Consider the following 16,277-nt stretch of genomic DNA (forward strand, 5'->3'; position numbering starts at 1 on the left):
GGGTTGTAGCACACTGAGGCTGGAGCAAAGGGAGTGAGAGACAAGTGCCACGAGCTGCTGTCAGCATTTAAAATAAACATCTGCCTTGGCCTGAAGCACTTTGCTAAGCACACGTCATCTGCGTGTGTGCAGAGATAAACACTGGCTATGGAGAAGCAGCTGAGGAGAAGAGGTGAGGACCTAGGAAGCTTTGCCCGTGTGGGAATGAGGACGATCTTTGTGGGTGTCTGAGGGAATCTGCTGCTTGGAATAGGTATGGTGGCAATTTAAGTAGTTTTATGTTGGAAAAATTGAGAGTTCTGAGAATAAAAAAAAAAAGTCAACAGGGTTTGTGGAAGGGATTAAAAAGTATTTTCTTGATTAGCTTTTGTTGAACCTGAAACACTGGCTGGTGTCCCCTCACAGTCTAGACTCATCATGCTTCTCTTTCTGTGACTAGACAGTGAATAATGTCACACTGGGATCGGCCTCCATTACTTGTCATGTGGTGTCACTCAAACTGAGCTTTATTTTCATTTGCTTTGTTTGGAGAGAGACTTGATTTTTAAGTGTTCTAATGAATATTGTTTTTCCCCCTATGTACAAAACCTGCCTCTTGGAAAAAAAAAAAAAAGCTTTTAAATGTGTAATTTTTTCCAATCAGGGAATTTTCTACCCAGGGACATATTCTTTGTTTTTGGGTTGAGGCTCTTAAAAGGCAGACCTCCCAGGTTTGGCGGAGAGTCTCCGGTGCAGGCCGGCCCTCTGCCATGCTGTTTTCCACAGTGACAACACTGTATAGCTTTGCACTTCCACCGGCAGAGCTTAAGAGATCCGCTTTCCCACAATTACTTTCCATTTTAGCTGTAGTAATTGTTGGCATTCTGTCTAAGCTCCACCCCCACAGTTACCTGGCAACAGCCAGGTTTGCCTGACTCACTGTAAAAGGGCTACTTGCCCTCTCCTCACTCTTCTTCCCTTCCTGTCTCTTACTCTCTTGCCTCTTGCTCCTTGCTCTTGCCCTCTTCCCTTTGTCCCTTCTCTCCTCACTCCCCTCCCCCGTCCCCTGCACGTGCTCATGGCCGGCCTTTACACCTCTCTACTCTTCTTCTCTCATTAAACCTTTCCACGTGGAACACTGTTGGCCCGTTGTGTTTTGTCTGGATGCGAGCCGAGATTTTTACCCCAACAGGAATACTTACGGGCTTGTAGCTCACTGGGGCTTTTGTTTACATTTCCCTTATGGTTAATGTTATTGATGGAGCCTGTTTTTTTCACGTGTTTGCTTTTTGTCTGTATACTCTGAATTGAAATGTCTCTTGAATGTTTTTACCTATCTTCTAGTTGGATTGTTTGAACACTACTTTTTAAATATTTGTGAAGTTTCCTTGGAAATGCAAGTGAGACAAAGAAACTACTTCATAAGCAAGAGAAATTTGGAAGGCCATTTATTGACATTGTAGATGTTTAAGTGTAGATGTAGGAGCCAACTTGATGTGTTTGGTTTTTTCTCTAAGATTCAGACACATGGATGCAGTGCTGAGATGTTGAATATGGGGCAGAGGGAAGGAAAAGGAAAGCAGGGTTCAAGCAAGGAGGAGGAGACATTAGAGGAGTGGGTGGGATAAAGAGGAAGAGGTCAGCTCCACACAGCCTGGAGTCCTAAGAGGAGAAGCCTTCAACAAGGAGCTTGGACCATGGCTCTGTCTGTAAGGGATTCCCTTACTGATTGATGCCCAAGGGCCCAGGCTTCTCTGCATAGCATCATTCCTCAGGGAAAAAAAAATCTAACTAAACAGAAGCCAGTCAACAGCATTCCTCCATGCTTTCTACCTTCATGCTTCTCCTTTGAGTTTCTCTCCTAACAGTTGTCTGTGATGGTCGGTGACCTGGGGGGATTAGCTGAATAAACTCTTTCTTCCTCACATTACTTCTGCTCAGAATGTTTCATCACAGCAACAACATTAAACTAGGACAGGAGAATAAGAGATGCGTGGGCTTAGAGAGAAAAACACAGTACCTCAGGTCTGAGGATACCCTGGAAGCACAGACGTTTTGTTGAGTTCTGTAGCACAGCTCCAGAACTAGTGGTTCTTGGTGTTTATGTGAAAGTTTAAACTAGTTTAGATGAGTTGTTACTTGCTGACCGAAGAATCTGACCTCATCTAAGTTACATTTAAGCCATTAGTGATGGAGTTTAAAGAGCACTGGAACTGGTGATGGTAGTGTAGGCCCACAGTGAGTGACTTGACTATTAGAAGAGAAATGGAGCTTCCAGTTGGGAATGTTGAGTCATTGGTATGATTTTTGAGACTGGAGAAAGGATAGAAATAGACAACCATAGAATACCAGCTTCTAAGGGAGACAGAGAAAAGAACCAGTCTACTAAATAGACAACAGAGTCAGGGAGAGAGAAGAAGCCAGGTCAATGATTTCAGTGGGCACCGTTTATACCATTAGATTGACTCACATTCAGACTTTGAGTCTGATCATGTGACGTGGATATGCCAGAATGTTACAGGGGAATCAGCCCTGCAGCACAGTGGGCAGTGAAATGCAGGAGGGCATGGGCAAGCTCTTGCTGCTTTGTGGCCCAGCCCTGCCAAGCAATGCCTTCTATTCTCCTTTTATACTTAATGAGACAGCATGCTTCCTGTTATGATAAATTCCCTTCCCACAAAACAGAGTTGTCCCAGGACCTACAGGTGGGAGAAATTTGGGAAATAATAGACTCACTGGTCAGAACAGGTAAAGGGATGGGAGATGTCCATTAGAGGCATTAAGCCTCCTCTGGAAACTGTACATGTTCCAGAACCTAACAGCTTGTATCTAATATTAACAGTTACCTTGCAGATGAATTGCATACTCTTAAGCTTTGTACTTATTTTTGAAACTTAAAATGTCATGATAGCTTCTCCCACTGCATTTTGCAATATAAAATTTATAGTGGGGAACAGTTTACACGCTGATTTGAGGATCAGGAAAACTGATGAGTTCTCTCAGTACAGTCTACATGCAGACAAGACACAGACAAGTTCTGGTACCCAAAACCTGTTTGAAATGGGTTTACAATGAAGTTCTCTCCTGAGCACGTGAACTTTTATAGTTTGTAACAAACTTAAACTCAAGTGTGTTCTCTTATGTCTTACCCTGCAATAAAATGTTAGTAAACAATATCCCAGCCAGGCGATGGGGGTTCACACCTCTAATGCCAGCTGTTGGAGGCAAAGGCAGGCACATCTCTGAGTTCCATGCCAGTCTCTTCTACAGAAAGAATTCCAGGACAACCATAGATACACAGAGAAAAACAGAAAGAGAGAGGGGGAGTGGGAGGGCTAGTGGGAGGGAGAGGGGGGAGGGAGAAAAGAAATATGGTCTTGGAAAAGAGTACAAAGTAATGTCTTTTTAAAAATTAGGAATAATTCGTATTGTTCTTTTAAGCTAGGTGGCAATATTTAAAACTTATAAATGTGAGGTTTTTTTTTTTTTTTCGGAGCTGGGGACCGAACCCAGGGCCTTGCGCTTGCTAGGCAAGCGCTCTACCACTGAGCTAAATCCCCAACCCCTAAATGTGAGGTTTTATAATGTGAGATTTGATTTCTTTTACTAAATAAGCACAAAAGTACAGTTATATAATGTATCAATTATTCTTTTTTTTTCTTTTATTGAATATTTTCTTTATTTACATTTGAAATGTTATCCCCTTTCCCAGTTTCCTCTCCAACAACCTGCTATCCCATTCCTCCTCCCTGTTCTTCTATGAGTGCCCCTTACTCCCTCCCTCCTCCTGCTCTGGCATTGCCCTACACGGGGTCATTGAGCTTTGAAAGGATCTAGGGCCTCTTCTCCCATTGATGCCCGACAAGGCCATGCTCTGCTACATATGCAGCTAGAGCCATAGATCCATCCCTGTGTACTCTTGGTTTACTACCTGGGAGCTCTGGGGTGTCTGGTTGTTGATATCAAGTTGCAAACCCCTTCAGCTCCTTCAATCTTTTCTCTAACTCCTCCAATGGTGACCCTGTGCTCAGTCCAATGGTTTGCTGCAAGCATTTACCTCTGTATTTGTCATGTTCTGACAGAGCATCTCAGGACACAGCTGTATCAGGCTCCTGTCAACATGTAGTTGTTGGCATCCAAAATAGTGTCTCTGTTTGGTTGCTGTACATGGGCTGGATCCCCAGGGGGGACAGGCTCTAGATGGCTTTTCCTTCAGTCTCTGCTCCTCATATTGTATCCATATCTCCTCCTGTGAGTATTTTGTTTGTCCTTCTAAGAAGGACTGAAGCATCTGCACTTTGGTCTTCTTATTCATGTGGTCTGTGAATTAATTATATCTTGGGTATTCCAAGCTTTTGGGCTAATATCCACTTACCAGTGAGTATATACCACGTGTGTTCTTTTGTTACCTCACTCAGGATGATATTTTCTAGTTCCATCCATTTGCCTAGGAATGTCATGAAGTCATTGTTTTTAATACCTTCATTGTGTAGATGTACCACATTTTCTGTATCCATTCCTCTGTTGAAGGGCATCTGGGTACTTTTAAGCTCTTGTCTATTTTAAATAAGGCTGCTATGAACATAGTGGAGCACGTGTCTTTTTTATATGTTGGGACATCTTTTGGGTATATGCCCAAGAGAGGTATAGCTGGGTCCTCAGGTAGTGCAATGTCCAATTTTCTGAGGAACCTCCAGACTGATTTCCAGAATGGTTGTACCAGTTTGCAATCCCACCAACAATGGAGGAATGTTCCTCTTTCTCCATATCCTCTCCAGCATCTGCTGTTACCTGAGTTTTGATCTTAGCCATTCTGACTGGTATGAGGTAGAATCTCAGGGTCCTTTTGATTTGCATTTCTCTGATGTCTAAGGATGTTGAACATTTCTTTAAGTGTGTCTCGTCCATTCGATATTCCTCAGTTGAGAATTCTTTCTTTAGCTCTGGACCAATTTTTGATAGGATTATTTGGTTCTCTGGAATCTAACTTCTTGGATTCTTTGTATATATTAGATATTAGCCTTCTGTTAGATGTAGGATTGGTTGGTTCTTTTCCCGATTTGTTGGCTGCTGTTTTCTCCTATTGACAATACTTATTGCCTTACAGAAACTTTACAATTTCATAAGGGCCAATTGTCGATTCTTTTTTTTTTTTTGAAATTTTATTTTTTTATTAGATATATTTCTTTATTTACATTTCAAATGTTATTCCTTTTCCCAGTTTCCTGTACATAAGCCCCTATTCCCTTCCCCACCCCCATATAGGTCTTCACCCCCCCATCCACCTCCCTTACTGACCCCCTTGCCCCCAGCATTCCACTGCACTGGGGGTCCAACTTTGGCAGGACCAAGGGCTTCCCCCTCCACTGGTGCCCCAACAAGGCTATTCTCTGCTACATATGCAGTTGGAGCCCTGGGTCAGTCCATGTACAGTCTTTGGGTAGTGGTTTAGTCCCTAGAAGCTCTGGTTGGTTGGAATTGTTGTTCTTATGGGGTTTCAAGCTCCTTCAGCTCTTTTAATCCTTCCTCTAATTCCCAGAGAGGGGGTCCAGTTCTCAGTTCAGTGGTTTGCTGCTAGCATTCACCTCTGTATTTGACATGCTCTGGATGTGTCCCTCAGGAGAGATCTATATCCAGTCCCTTTCAACATGCACTTTTTAGCTTCATCAATCTTATCCAGTTTTGGTGGCTGTATATATATGGGCCACATGTGGGGCAGGCTCTGAATGGCCATTCCTTCAGTCTCTGCTCTAAACTTTGCTTCCATATCCCCTTCTATGGATATTTTTTCCCCTTTTAAGAAGGAGTGGGAGCATCCGCATTTTGGTCATCCTTCCTCTTTAGCTTCCTGTGGAATGTGGATTGCATCTTGGGTAATTTGAGCTTTTTGGCTAATATCCACTTATCATTGAGTGCATACCAAGTGTGTTTTTCTGTAATTGGGTTACCTCACTCAGGATGACATTTTCTAGTTCATTCCATTTGCCTATGAATTTCATGAAGTCATTGTTTTTGATAGCTGAGTAATATTCCATTGTGTAGATGTAACACATTTTTTTTTTTATACATTCCTCTGTTGAAGAGCATCTGAGTTCTTTCCAGCTTCTGGCTATTATAAATAAGGCTCGCAGTGAACATAGTGGAGCACGTATCTTTGTTGTATTTTGGAGCATGAGGTCCCAGGAGTGGTATAGCTGGGTCCTCAGGCAGTTCAATGTCCAATTTTCTGAGGAACCTCCAGACTGATTACCAGAATGGTTGTACCAGTCTGCAATCCCACCAACAATGGAGGAGTGTTCCTCTTCCTCCACATCCTCGCCAACATCTGCTGTCACCTGAGTTTTTTTATCTTACCCATTCTGACTGATATGAAGTGGGAACTCAGGGTTGTTTTGATTTGCATTTCCCTGATGACTAAGGGTGTTGAACATTTCTTTAGGTGTTTTTTTGGCCATTCGATAATCCTCAGCTGACAATGTTTTGTTTAGTCCTATACTCCATTTTTAAGAGAGTTATTTGGCTCTCTGGAGTCTAACTTCTTGAGTTCTTTGTATATTTTGGATATAAGCTCTCTATCAGATGTAGGATTGGTAAAGATCTTTTCCCAATCTGTTGGTTGCCGTTTTGTCCTAATGACAGTGTCCTTTGCCTTACAGAAGCTTTGCAGTTTCATGAGGTCCCATTTGTCGATTCTTGATCTTAGAGCATAAGCCATTGGTGTTTGTTCAGGAAAATTTCCCCAGTGCCCATGTGTTTTTCTACTAGTTTGAGTGTATCTGGTTTGTTGTGGAGGTCCTTGATCCACTTGGATTTGAGCTTTGTATAGGGTGATGAGAATGGATTGATTTTGCATTCTTCTACATGCTACCCTCCAGTTGAACCACCACCATTTGTTGAAAGTACTGTCTTTCTTCCATTGGATGGTTTTAGCTCCTTTTTCAAAGATTAAGTGACCATAGGTGTGTGGATTCGTTCCTGGGTCTTCATTTCTGTTCCACTGATCTATCTGCCTGTCTCTGTACCAATAACATACAGTTTTTATCACTATTGCTCTGTAATACTGCTTGAGGTCAGGGATGGTGATTACCCCAGAAATTCTTTTATTGTTGAGTATAGTTTTCAGTATCCTGGGTTTTTTGTTATTCCAGATGAATTTGCAAATTGTTCTGTCTAACTCTGAAGAATTGGATTGGTATTTTGATGGGGATTGCATTGAATCTATAGACCGCTTTTGGTAAAATGACCATTTTTACTATATTAATCCTGCCAATCCATGAGCATAGGAGATCTTTCCATCTTCGGAGATCTTCTTCAGTTTCTTTCTTCAGAGACTTGAAGTCCTCCTCATACAAATTTTTCACTTGCTTGATTAAAGTTGCATCAAGAAATTTTATATTACTTGGGACTATTGTGAAGGGTGTCATTTCCTTAATTTCTTTCTCAGCCTGTTTATCCTTTCAGTAGGCGAAGGCTACTGATTTGTTTGAGTTAATTTTATACCCAGACACTTTGCTGAAGTTGTTTATCAGGTTAAGTAGTTCTCTGGTAGAACTTTTGGGGTCACTTAAGTATACCATATCATCTGTGATAGTTATATTTTGACTTCCTCAATTCCAATTTGTATCCCTTTGACCTCCTTTCATTGTCTGATTGCTCTAGCTAGGACTTTGAGAACTATATTGAATAAGTAGGGAGAGAGTGGGCAGCCTTGTCTAGTCCCTGATTTTAGTGGGATTGCTTCAAGTTTCTCTCCATTTAGTCAGATGTTAGATACTGGTTTGCTGTGTATTGCTTTTACTATGTTTAGATATGGGCCTTGAGTTTCTGATCTTTCCAGGACTTTTATCATGAAGGGGTGTTGAATTTTGTCAAATGCTTTCTCAGCATCTAATGAAATGATCATGTGGTTCTTATCTTTGAGTTTGTTTATATAGTGGATTACGTTGATGGATTTCCATATATTGAACCATCCCTGCATCCCTGGGATGAAGCCTACTTGATCGTGATAGATGGTCATTTTGATGTGTTCTTGGATTCTGTTTGCAAGAATTTTATTGAGTATTTTTGTGTTGATATTCATAAGGGAAATTGGTCTGAAGTTCTCTTTCATTTTTGGGTCTTTGTCTGGTTTAGGTATAAGAGTAATTGTGGCTTTATAGAGGGCATTTGGTACTACTCCGTCTGTTTCTATTTTGTAGAATAGTTTGGAAAGTATTGGTATGAAGTCTTCTATGAAGGTCTGATAGAATTCTGCACTAAACCCATCTGGTCCTGCGCTCTTTTTGGTTGGGAGACCTTTAATGACTGCTTCTATTTCTTTATGAGTTATGGGGTTGTTTAGATGGTTTATTTGTTCCTGATTTAACTTTGGTACCTGGTATTTGTCTAGAAAATTGTCCATTTCCTCCAGACTTTCAAGTTTTGTTGAATATAGGCTTTTGTAGTAGGATCTGATGATTTTTTAAATTTCCTCAGATTCTGTTGTTATGTCTCCCTTTTCATTTCTGATTTTGTTAATTTGGATACTCTCTGTGCCCTCTGGTTACTCTGGCTAAGGGTTTATCTATCTTGTTGATTTTCTCAAAGAACCAGCTCCTTTGTTGATTCTTTGTATAGTGCTTTTCGTTTCTACTTGGTTGATTTCAGCCCTGAGTTTGATTATTTCCTGCCTTCTACTTCTCTTGGGTGCATTTTTTTTTGTTCTAGAGCTTTTAGGTGTGCTGTCAAGCTGCTGATGTATGCTCTCTCCTGTTTCTTTTTGGAGGCACTCAGAGCTATGTGTTTTCCTCTTAGCACAGCTTTCACTGTGTCCCATAAGTTTGAGTGTGATACATCTTCGCTTTCATTCTAAGAAGTCTGTAATTTCTTTCTTTATTTCTTTCTTGACCAAATTGTCATTGAGTAGAGCATTATTCAACTTCCATGTATATGTGGGCTTTCTGTCATTATTGTTGTTATTGAAGACCAGTCTTAGTCCGTGGTGATCCGATAGGACACATGGGATTATTTCTACCTTCCTGTATCTGTTGAGGCCTGTTTTGTGATCGATTATATGGTCAGTTTTGGAGAAGGTACCATGAGGTGGTGAGAAGAAGGTATAGCCTTTTGTTTTAGGATGTAATGTTCTATAAATACCTGTTAAATCCATTTGATTAATAACTTCTGTTAGTTTCTCTATGTTTCTGTTTAATTTCTGTTTCCATGATCTGTTCATTGATGAGAGTCAGGTGTTGAAATCTCCCACTATTATTGTGTGTGGTGCAATATGTGATTTGTGCTTTAATAAGGTTCCTTTTATGAATGCAGGTGCCCTTGCATTTGGAGCATAGATATTTAGAATTGAGAGTTCATCTTGGTGGATTTTTCCTTTGATGAATATGAAGTGTCCTTCCTTATCTTTTTTGATGGTTTTTGGTTGAAAGTCAATTTTATTTGGTATTAGAATGGCAGCTCCAGCCTGTTTCTTGGGACCGTTTGCTTGGAACATTTGTTTCCAGCCTTTTGCTCTGAGGTAGTGTTTGTCTTTCTCACGGAGGTGTGTTTCCTGTATGCAGCAAAATGCTGCGTCCTATTTACATATCCAGTCTCTAAGTCTATGTCTTTTTATTGGGGAATTGAGTCCATTGATGTTGAGAGATATTAAGGAATAGTGATTGTCACTTCCTGTTATTTTCATTGTTAGAGGTGGAATTATGTTTGTGTGTCTCTTTTTCAGTTTCATTGCAAGGAGATTATATTCTTGCTTTCTGTACGGCATAGTTTCTCTCCTTGTGTTGGAGTTTTCCATCTATTATCCTTTGTAAGGCTGGATTTGTATAAAGATATCACATACATTTGGTTTTGTCCTGGAATATCTTGTTTTCTCCATCTATGTTAATTGAAAGTTTTGCTGGATACAGTAACTTGGGCTGGCATCTGTGTTCTCTTACGGTCTGTATGACATCTATCCAGGATCTTCTGGCTTTCATTGTCTCTGGTGAGAAGTCTAGTGTAATTCTTATAGGTCTGCCTTTATATGTCACTTTACCTTTTTCCCTTACTGCTTTTAATATTCTTTCTTTGTTCTGTGCATTTGGTGTTTTAACTTTTATATGACGCGGGGACTTTCTCCTCTTGTCCAATCTGTTTGGAGTTCTGTAGGCTTCTTGTATGTTTATGGGCATCTCTTTCTTTAGCTTTGCAAAATTTACTTCTATAATCTTGTTGAGGTTATTTACTGGCCCTTTAATTTGGGAGTCTTCGCTTTCTTCTATAGCTATTATCTTTAGGTTTGGTCTTCTCATCGTGTCCTTGATTTGTGGATGTTTTGTGTTAGGAGCTTTTTGTATTTTGCCTCTTCCTTAACTGTTGTGTCACTGTTTTCTAGGTTATCTTTTGCCCCTGAGATTCTCTCTTCTGTCTCTTGTATTCTGTTGGTGAGGCTTACATCTGTTATTCCTGATCTCTTTCCTAGGTTTTCTATCTTTAGGTTGTCTCCCTTTGTGCATTCTTTATTATTTCTATTTCCATTTTTAGATCCTGGATGGCCTTGTTCAATTCCTTCTCCTGTTTAGCTGTGTTTTCCTGTAACTTTGTGTGGGATTTTTTGTTTTTCCTTCTTAAGTTTACCTGTGTTCTCCTCTATTTCTTTAAGGGAGTTATTTATGTCCTTCTTAAAGTCCTCTATCATCATCATCAGATGTGATTTAAGTCCAAATCTTGCTTTTCTGGTGTAAGGAGTATCCAGTACTTGCTGCGGTGGGAGAACTGGGTTCTGATGTTGCTTCATTCTGTTGCTTATGTTCTCGTGCTTGCCTTTTGCCATCTAGTTATCTCTAGTTCCACCTGCCTTTGCTGTCTGACTGGAGCCTGTCTCTGTTGTGATCCTGCTTGTGCCAGTACTGTTCAGAGTCCTCCTGTCTCTGTGATCCTGTGATCCTGAGATCCTGGATTTGTCAGACCTCCTGGAAATCGAGCTTTCTTAGGGTGTTGCTGGAGTGACTGGGGAGCCAGAGCACTGAGTTTGCATGGACACTGCTACAAGATGGAAAGAGCTCTTGCCTCTGGCTGAACAGGGGTTTTTGTTTCCCTGGTTCTTGTTTGGGTCCCAGTTATGCTGGGTGTTGGGAAAGATGTTGTGGCCTTGACTGTGATCTTGAGTGTGTCAGAGCTCCCATGCTCCTGGTTGTGTCCAATGTCCTGGGAGTTGAGCTTCCTCTGTGATCCTGTGATCCTGTGATCCTGGGATCCTGGGAGTTTTAGAGCACCTGGGAGTTGGGCTCCCTCTGGTTGTTGTAAGAGTGGATGCAGAGCCAGCATTCAAGGTCTGTTCCAAGTCCAGATCTTGCTGTACCCCTGGCTGGGTAGGGGTTCCTGTGTCCCTGGATCCTGGGGGACCCAGTTACTCCTGGTGTTGGGGCAGATGTTGTGGTCTCCCTTGTGATCCTGGGCGTTTCAGAGCACCTGGGAGTCTGACTTTCTCTGGTTCTGTATCAGTTATTCTTATCCTGCTACATTCTTTATATCTCTATGAGTTTTGCTTTAAAAAGCCCAATAAAATGAAAAATTTGAGGATTTCACTTCTAAGTTTGCATGTCCCCAGATTTGCCTATACCTCCTTTGAGTTCCTCCTTTGAGTCTGGAAGTCACATTCTCTGTCCCCAAGGCCTCTGTGCTTAGCTCCTTCACAGTGTAAGATCATGTCATGTGATGGAGGCTCTTAGAGGGCCAGGCCCTTTCTTTTGTAAAGCAGTTTCCACATCAGAAGAATGCAAACAATATAAATATACAAAACCAACCACTCTTCCCTTTTATAGCTTTGTTCACAACCAATACTCTCCTCCTTCATCGCAGGTACCAGAGATTTGAAAAGGCCTTTCTTCTAGCGGTTGACATTGGAGCTCGTGACCTGTTCATGGTAAGTCATTCCCAGGGATGATTTTGTTCCTTCAGTTCTAAGGCTGAGTAAGTTGTCAGCTTTTGTGACCATTGAGAAGGATTAGTGTCCCTTGCAGCCTTAGACACATGGAGGCAGGACGTTGTCCCACCCTGGCCTGCAGCCCTGCCTTCAGGAAGCTGCTCAGTAACTGTCTGGGATCCTTTGACTTGTTGACACTTTCCTTGCCAGGGCCAAAGGATCTTTTATGTTTTCAAAGCATTTATGATTTTTTTTTATTAACTTGAGTATTTCTTATATACATTTCGAGTGTTATTCCCTTTCCCGGTTTCCGGGCAAACATCCCCCTCCCCCTCCCCTTCCTTATGGGTGTTCCATGAATCTTGATGTGCAAGATTGACACCTTTCTGTCTGTTAAGTTTAAACGTCTTTCTAATCTATGCTCTGAGCAAGCCTGCAGCTACAGAAGCCAGGAAATGGGGGAGTGTCCGAGATACGACCACGTGGTTGGACTGTAGGGTTTCGTGAGAAGTATGGAATTCTGAGTAGTCCGCAGCTGCTTTGGCAGTTGGAGAGCACAGGGAGCCTGCAGGAGTGAGGGAGGGAGTCCACCTTGGCCTTGCTCTGCTGTTTGCCCACCCAGTGCTGGGTGAGATGACCCAGCTTCTACAGACCCTGTCTGCGCTTACTGTGCTTCCTGGCTGATTGGTTTTGAGACTGAAATGTAATTGGAATGTGTCTCTCTTCCCCTTTCTCCCCAACCCTCCCATCTGCTCCTCTCCGCTCTTATCTGAGGAGAACTTTCACCCCAGTGAGATCTGGTGAACACAGCAGCAATTCCATTGTCAACAAGGAAACAGTAACACAAAGGTTTTTACTGGTTGTGTGCACCGTGAAGATAGTAACACGGAATGTTGCTCTTCTGTGTATAGAGTTCATCACATTTGGTTATTAGTGTTTCCATTAGTTTGGCATTAAAATTCTAAACTACAGATTATAAGATTTAAATAGAATATTCTCAAATCATTTGTACACACATCAATCATGAAAAAATAGTAGTTGTTTCAAGAGGATGAGCGTCCTATTCTCCATCTTCACTTTGTTCTCCACTTAGGCTGGCACGTTAGCATAGTGAGAAGGCTTACTGTTCTCATCAGAGTGCGTCCTGCAGACACCACAGTGCCAGGGCTTTCATTGTGATCTTCTGACCTTTCTTTCTCCCTCTTGTTATTCCAGTAGAGGTATCTGGTCCTCTACTCTCCTTCCCCTCCTGTCCCCCACCATTCCCACTCCTCTCTCTCCTCTCCCTCCATCAGCATCTAAGTTTGTAGTCCTGATGGACCGGAAGTTTCCATGCTGGAGACCCACCGAGTGCTGGGACTAAAGGCATCAGTTCATATTTCTTAATTTATGCCTATGGTTCATCCACCCTTTTTTTTTTGTTTTGTTTTTTGGTCATGTAAGAAGTGTGATTAGAATTGTTATGTTTTTTGCTAGGCAAAATTTCCTTCTAAGAATATTATATTCTGTAATTTACTGCTTTATTAATTTGTAAATATACTTATCAAAGCACCTTCTAAAGTATTTTCATATTTGTTTCAGCATTTTAATCTGTTTCACCCAGTACCGATTTAGAGAAAGTTTTTGTGTTTGTTCAAATCTCCTTAATCCACAAAGATTTTCTGCTGATGGGTTAAAATAAGAGAAGAGGCTGGTGAGACTTTCCGATTTGGAAAAGTGCAGGCATTATTCAGAGTGCCGAACCTTCGCTCCTCCTTAAGACATTGCCTTTAGCCAAGGTCTATTTTAAGAGATCTCAAAATAAAGAGTGTTGAGGCCTCCGAGCTCTGTTTAAGTTTATGAAAGTACTATGTACATTTGAGACTCAACGTTGAAATTATCTAAAAGAATTTATCATGTTTTCTTATAGTTTGATTCGTACTGTTTAAATTTCATCTGGCCGGAGGTTCATAGACTATATTCTGAGAATATTACCTCTTTTGAAAAATGAAAGTTTATAAAGTAAGCAGGATTATCCCTACTTGCAAAGGATTTATTATCTTAAAGCCATCTCTTCCTTAAAGATTAAAAATAATACCAAAGAGACCACAAAAAGAAGAAGTATCATGTCTGGGGAGGGATGTAGCCCAGTTGGTAAAGTGTTTGTCGAGCATGCACAAGGCCCCGAGTTCCATGTCTACCACTCAGACTAGGCGTGGTGGCACACTCCTGTCATGCTAGCACCCGGGAACTGGAGGCAGGAGGACCGGAAGTCAAACTCATCCTTGGTTTGCATAACCAATTTGGAGGCCGATCTGGGTTACATGAGACTGTCTCAAAAAATCAAAACCAATAACAAAAAGGGATCAAGTTACACACAAACAGCCAGCGCTTTTTCTGCGCAGTCTGTTTGCGGTAAGCAGAGGTGTGCAGCTGGCAGGATGGTGGTGATGGAAAACATGACTGAGACTCAAGAGGTCTCAAGTGTAAGCTGGGCTCAGCAGGTTTTCACAGCCACGTAAGCCTTTTCTGGCGAGCACTAGCTAGTGAGTATTTCCCTTTGCAAGCCTCACACTGCTGCCATAGAGTGAAGCAGCCACAGTGAGTGTGACAGTGTTCCTATAAAGGTTCATTTACAGCAATTGTAATGTAATTACGTTTTCAAGTGTTGCATTAAAAACCCTGTGATTTCTCCCACACTGTTCTACACTAGAAGAAAAGCATCTTTTCTTTAGTGGCATTTGGCTGCCTGCCACTGTTTGTCCACTCACTTAGAGGGGACCCGAGGCTGCAGTGTGCAGAACTTTCAGGGTCGAGGGTTAAAGTGCAGAGGTGGGTCATCAGGTCCGTCTTCTCAGACGGGTGCCGTCATATTGAATTTTTAAAAATAGTGTTCAGGGCTGGGTTCAATTCCAAACCCAGCTATTGGCAGTGTGGGTTTATATAGTTTACTTAGCCCTGTTTGCCTCCACTTTATTGTCTGCAGCATGGCAACAGTGCATGCGTTGCCTAAGTGAATAGGTTAACATATTGGAAGTGTCTGGCACACTGTACTAACTTGGAAACTTGAGTTTCTTGTCTGTTTTTCTTATTACTCACTTCTTAAATCTTTGTATAGTGTTTAATTATAAGAGGTATGTGTGTGTCTGTGTGTGCATGAATGTGTGTGTGTGTCTGTGTGTGTCTGTGTATGTATGTAAGATTAGTAATGCTAGGCTTCAGACAACCATTGACATTTATGTTTGTAAATTTTTTCTACTTGATAGCTTAGAATCACTCAAGACAGCTTTCTTTCATGATCTGTATGAAAGCAGATTTGTTGTACTTGAATTAATCTGCAATAATGGTAGCATTTGAACTACTGCAGAAAGTTTCAGTAAGTCATGTTGATGGTCCAGCATTCTTCATAACAAAGAGTTAATATGCTGTTATAAGTAAATAACCAGTGAGTTTTAAAATACCAGAGTTAGAGACCAGCATAAATCACAACAAGGCATTTTGAAAACACAAATTATAAATGACCCATAAACACAGAAAATGTTCAAGGTCATTAGAAGTGAAACCAGGGACTCGCTAATTTCTTCATGGAGTAATTACCAGTAAGCTTTTTTTTTTTTCATCAAAGTGTTTTGACTATCCATGGACAAATATTTTTATGGACTTTGTTTTGTCTTCTATTGTTCGATCATACAGCTTTCTCTGAATAGTATATTTATATTTATAGTTAGTTTTGGGATTGGGTTGTGTTCGGTATGTGGGATTGCACATGAATTTTAGGATGCATTTTTCTGTTTTGCACAGATATATTATTGAAGTTTGGATAGAATCGAATCAATCACTTTAGGTATAACTGACATCTTTCTGTAGTTACGTTTCCTTTTTAGTTGATTCCCAAATGGGAATCTTACATCATGTACTCCAATACTCACCTCCCAGTCCTCCCATGTCTGTCCCTCTTCCGTTTGATCTCCATGCCTCCTGGGCCCCAAGAAAAAGACAGGAAAAAGAAAAAAGTCCATTTTGTTGTCCAGATACTCACTGATCCATAGTCAAACTCCTAGCGGCCAGAAGCAGGGGAAGGTGGGCCTTCTCTCTTGCCCATGCTGCACTGTGCATGGGCCAACAAAGAGTGGGGCCAGCTCTCCTGTGCCCAAGCCACGGCTGGAGCCACTGTTCTGTCAGTTGTGAGGCTCATGGCCAGCTCTCCTGCATCTCCCTACATTTACCCGCCCTTCATCCCCTTTCCTCTGCTTCTTAAATCTCCATAGTTTAGTTCTACTTTCTTATCATATGTACAAGATGTTACATATCTGTGTGAAATCTAGGAACTGCAAATAATAGAAAATGTAATTTGTCTTTCTGAAATCGGCAGAATTCAATTGATGCAATTATCTTTACTAATATCCATTTCCTGCAAACAACA

General features: G+C 41.3%; 1 protein-coding gene across 19 annotated transcripts in view; it reads left to right on the forward strand.

Moving 5' to 3' along the window:
• The window catches only part of Wdpcp (WD repeat containing planar cell polarity effector), a 330,930-nt gene that overhangs the window by 197,955 nt on the left and 116,698 nt on the right, over positions 1-16,277 (forward strand). For 16 of the 19 annotated variants that reach the window (XR_010057369.1, XR_010057368.1, XM_039092074.2 and 13 more), the window contains one exon: positions 11,812-11,875. The exons of the other annotated variants lie outside the window; for them this stretch is intronic. Coding sequence is in view for 14 of the 16 variants with exons in the window: in XM_039092074.2 (XP_038948002.1) it covers positions 11,812-11,875 (64 nt within the window). In the remaining 2 variants the exon portion in view is untranslated. The remainder of the gene's footprint in view (positions 1-11,811; positions 11,876-16,277) is intronic. 19 annotated transcript variants of the gene reach the window in all.

The sequence above is a fragment of the Rattus norvegicus genome, chromosome 14 (assembly GCF_036323735.1).
Source record: "Rattus norvegicus strain BN/NHsdMcwi chromosome 14, GRCr8, whole genome shotgun sequence".
NCBI lineage: Eukaryota > Metazoa > Chordata > Mammalia > Rodentia > Muridae > Rattus > Rattus norvegicus.